Source organism: Rhinopithecus roxellana, chromosome 15, assembly GCF_007565055.1.
Source record: "Rhinopithecus roxellana isolate Shanxi Qingling chromosome 15, ASM756505v1, whole genome shotgun sequence".
Classification (NCBI taxonomy): domain Eukaryota; kingdom Metazoa; phylum Chordata; class Mammalia; order Primates; family Cercopithecidae; genus Rhinopithecus; species Rhinopithecus roxellana.
This window is the reverse complement of record NC_044563.1, coordinates 33,054,714-33,058,532: the sequence shown is the minus strand read 5'-3', so window position 1 is coordinate 33,058,532 and position 3,819 is coordinate 33,054,714. Positions and strand designations below refer to the sequence as shown.

At 46.0% G+C, this 3,819-nt stretch overlaps 1 protein-coding gene across 3 annotated transcripts; it reads right to left on the bottom strand.

Annotated features, from left to right (window-relative positions):
* Positions 1 to 387: 387 nt before the first annotated feature.
* LOC104658616 (serine/arginine-rich splicing factor 8-like) lies at positions 388 to 2,944 on the bottom strand. Of its 3 annotated transcripts, none has more exons than XM_010358685.2 (2): positions 1,814 to 2,944; positions 388 to 868 (listed from the first exon to the last, which is right to left on the bottom strand). In XM_010358685.2, the coding sequence occupies exons 1-2, from the start codon at positions 2,617 to 2,619 to the stop codon at positions 844 to 846; spliced, it is 831 nt and encodes a 276-aa protein (XP_010356987.2). In that variant the 5' UTR covers positions 2,620 to 2,944; the 3' UTR covers positions 388 to 843. The 3 variants fall into 3 exon arrangements, 1 of the variants encoding a protein (XP_010356987.2); XR_004053714.1 differs by lacking the exon at positions 1,814 to 2,944 and adding an exon at positions 1,138 to 1,319 and having other exon boundaries at positions 728 to 868; XR_004053713.1 differs by having other exon boundaries at positions 745 to 868; positions 1,648 to 2,944.
* Positions 2,945 to 3,819: the final 875 nt, after the last annotated feature.

Below are 3,819 nucleotides of genomic sequence, written 5' to 3'. Positions count from 1 at the left end.
TGAACTGAAAGAAAAAAAATCAGCAAGTTCAAAAATGATTGAATTTAGCACTCAACTCAGTAAACAGGATGAATCAAAATAAAAAAGGAAAGAAAATAAAGGTATAAGCAGAAACAATTACAAAAGAAAATATTACACCCAGTAGAGGTAATAACAAAAGTCAAAATCTGATTCTTTGAAAAGACTTCGGAAGTTAAAAATCACAGGTAGGAAGAGGAAAGAAAGAGTGTACAAAGAAACTACATTGTGATAAAATAATAAAGCACACAGCTAAACCTTATAGAATTTTTTTAATTATAATTGAATCCTATGAGAAACTTGGTAAAATAATTTTCCCAAAGGTACAAATAGCAGAAAGTAGTCCAACAGCAAAATGAAACAACCAACTTTCTATAAAATATTTCTAGTTTTATTTTGAGAAAATGTAACACCAAGAAAACATTTTAATTCAATAATAGAAACATGGTAATAGTAAGAAATATTCATAATCAAAAACATACACCATGTTATAAGTACCTACAAAGTTACAAGCCATTTCTTCCATAACATTCCCCATATTTTAAGTTCATGTGTGTTGATACGATCAGATTTGCCATTTAACAGAATAGAGAGGGGGAAGAGGTGTGATTATCATCAGCTAGATGTGCTCACTGCATGCTCTATTATTTCTCTTCCAGGCCTGGGTGACTGGAAGGGCAGTTGACAGGCATTTTAATAAACTGAACAGTCATTTGTTCTTCAGGACAGGGCTTCTTTTTTTCAGGAGGAAACAGAAGAAAACAGGAAGCAGCTCAGCACTCTGCACTGCAGCAGGCCACCTTCCACCTTAACAGCTAACCAGCATCACTCAACTGCTAGGCAGCCAGGCCTGGTACACAAAAACACAGAAGAGATTAGAATTGTGTTTGCTCAAAACCCAGTCTTTTCACCTGAAAAATCTTTATACAAATTTGGGTCATATTACCAGTTAGATTTAAAGGTAATAACATTACACATACACATTTATACTGCCTTTTGTAAGCTTTTAACTTTAAGGAATGAAGGCAGTTTTGAGGCAATGTCGTGACAGCGTTGGGCTGTGTGTAATGGCTGTACACATTTCTTAAGAGACAGGGGGCCACAAATTAGGTTACCAACCTGTTCATTTCAAACCAAAAATATCAGCACTATAGAATCAAATATACGCTGGGCGAAGGGGCTCACACCTGTAATCGCAGAACTTTAGGAGGCCAAGGTGAGCAGATCACTTGAGCCCAGGAGTTCGAGGGCAGGCTGGCCAACATGGCGAAACCCCGTCTCCACTAAAAATACAAAAATTAGCCCTCTGTGGTGGCTGGCGCCTATAATCCCAGCTACTGCAGAGGCTGAGGCCTGAGAATGGCTTGAACCCAGGAGGTGGAAGATGCAGATGGCGCCACTGCACTTCAGCGTGGGCAGCAGAGCTAGACTCCATCTCAAAAATAAAAAAAAAAAAAAAAAAAAAGACAAATATAAAATTTCCCCTCAAATATCCAAATCCAATCTAAAGTAGTTCACCTCACTAAATTACAAGAAAATTTGAATAACAACACAATGGCACATGAAATGAATCTTGTCATCTGATGCAACGCTTCAAACTGGTAAAAAGGTAGACAAATGTCACACAACCCTTTCATTAGGCAGTCGCTTCTTCCAGGGACTCTGCTGCCATGGACTGAGTATGGAGTCCTTTTCCCCAAGTCGTCCATCACCCGTTAGCTGATGATCATTTTCCTAGGAGGACACTTGTCCTTTTTCCCCTTCAGGAGACCTGGGAGGACTCTTGGATCACGACCTGGACTTGGATTCCCTCTTGGATATGGAGGGAGTACTCCCGGACGTAGATCTAGACCTGGACCTTGAGCAAGATCTGGAGATGGAGAAGGACTTGGATCTTCGCGCAGAGCTGGATTTGGAGGTTGATGGAGAGCGAGAGCGAGGCCCAGACTTCGAGTGAGAGCGGTTGTAGAGAGACCTGTTGCGGGAAGACCGGATGTAGGGAGACCTCCTGTAGCGAGATTCCCTGTAGGGAGATTGGCTGTAGTGATGCCGGCTGTAAGACTGACTGTAGCGAGATCCTCTGCAATGAGATCGTCTGTAGGGAGATCGGCAGTAGCGAGATCTCCTGAAGGTAGATCGGCTATAGGGAGACCGGCTATAGCGAGACCCCCCATAGTGAGATCTGCTGCGCGACCTAGAGCAGCTGGGACCCCGGGATCTGCTGCGGTGTCGCCGCCTGGGGCTGCGGCTCCGCCGTCCATAGCGGCCGCCTCCGGACCTGCCGCGCGGCTCTTCCTGGCGGCTGCGGGGCAGGTCCCGGCGGCCATAGCGCGCCATCTGCACCCGCAGCTCGCGTCCATCCAGCTCCGCCCCGTCCATGGCGTCCTCGGCGTCTTCCGCGTCGCGCCGGTCATGAAAGCGGACGAAGGCAAAGCCCCGGGGCGCCTTGGTGTGGTGCTCCCGCGGGATGTACACGTCGCCCACGCGCCCGTACTTCTCGAACACTCGCTTCAGGCTGTCGGGAGTGGTCCGGTAGGTCAGGTTGTCCACCTTGAGGGTGATCATGCCGTCCACGTCGGGCGGGGGACGGCCGCAGCTCATGGCTCCCAGAGCAGGCCGGGCCCGGAAACTGGCGCTGCTCTGGGCGCTGACGGTGTGACCTGCGTTCCTTTCTCGCGGCTGCGCCCCGCGTGGGGACGCCGGGAAAGGCCGGGCGGAGAGGCGGGCGGCCGAGCTCCGCAGGGAGCGCCCTGGAGCAGCAACTCCCAAATTCCCAATTTCAGGCCAAATACTCCAGGACCCAGAGGAAGGTTTCCTCTTGGTAGCTGAACTCCAAATGAAGCCAGGTCCCAAAGATCCTGGCTTTATCCCTGGGCAACATCCTAACCTAATCAGCGCCCAGCTAATGTAATCACTGGGCTGGGCTTAGATTAGACGTCCCACTCTCCCATAACCTTCCCTTTTATTCTACATTTTAATCAATCTTAGAACAATGCTAAGTGATTAAAAGTCAATTTATGGGAACAGGCAATCCAGACAAATATTAAACAAAAGAAATCTAGGAGAGCAATATTAATATCCAGTGTATTGATAGGATCATGGTTAATGAAATTTCATAGGAAAATATTTCAGTATTGCAGTAATGAACTTTATGCACCTAACCACATGGCACTGACACGTAGAGAGCCAAGACTCAGACTTAGATGGTAAAACTGAAAAGCCTGCAATCATGATAGGAGATCATGATTTGGTTTTTTTTTTTTTTTTATGTAACAGCATTTTGACCGAAACCAATAGTGCAGAGAACAAAGTTAGGAATGCTGTATAATTTGGCTGGGCGCGGTGGCTTAGGCCTGTAATCCCAGCACTTTGGGAGGCCAAGGTGGGTGGATCACCTGGGGTCGGGAGTTCAAGACCAGCCTGGCCAATATGGTGAAACCCCGTCTGTACTAAAAATATAAAAAATTAGCCGGGCATGGTTGAGGACGCCTGTAATCCCAGCTACTGGGGAGGCTGAAACAGGAGAATTGCTTGAACCCTGAGGGTGGAGGTTGCAGTGAGTAGACATGGCGCCACTGCACTCCAGCCTCGTCTACAGCGAGACTCCGTCAAAAAAAGAAAAAAAAAAAAGCTATAGAATTTGCAAAACAAACTTAACAACTGTGATCATTATAACATGCAACTACCAAAAATCAAATGGAAAATGTTTTTCAGTAGGTAGAACACATTTACAAAAATTTCCCAGTACAGCTACAAATAAATATCAATTACAATTCCATAAGTTAATAAATTGAGCATAAG

Coding starts and splice junctions, on each gene's coding strand:
- LOC104658616 (XM_010358685.2), bottom strand. CDS start 2,619: ATGAGCTGCGGCCGTCCCCCGCCCGACGTGGACGGCATGATCACCCTC. Junction 869..1,813: donor AAGAGGGAATCCAAGTCCAG/GTCGTGATCCAA, acceptor TTTGTGTACCAG/GCCTGGCTGCCTAGCAGTTG.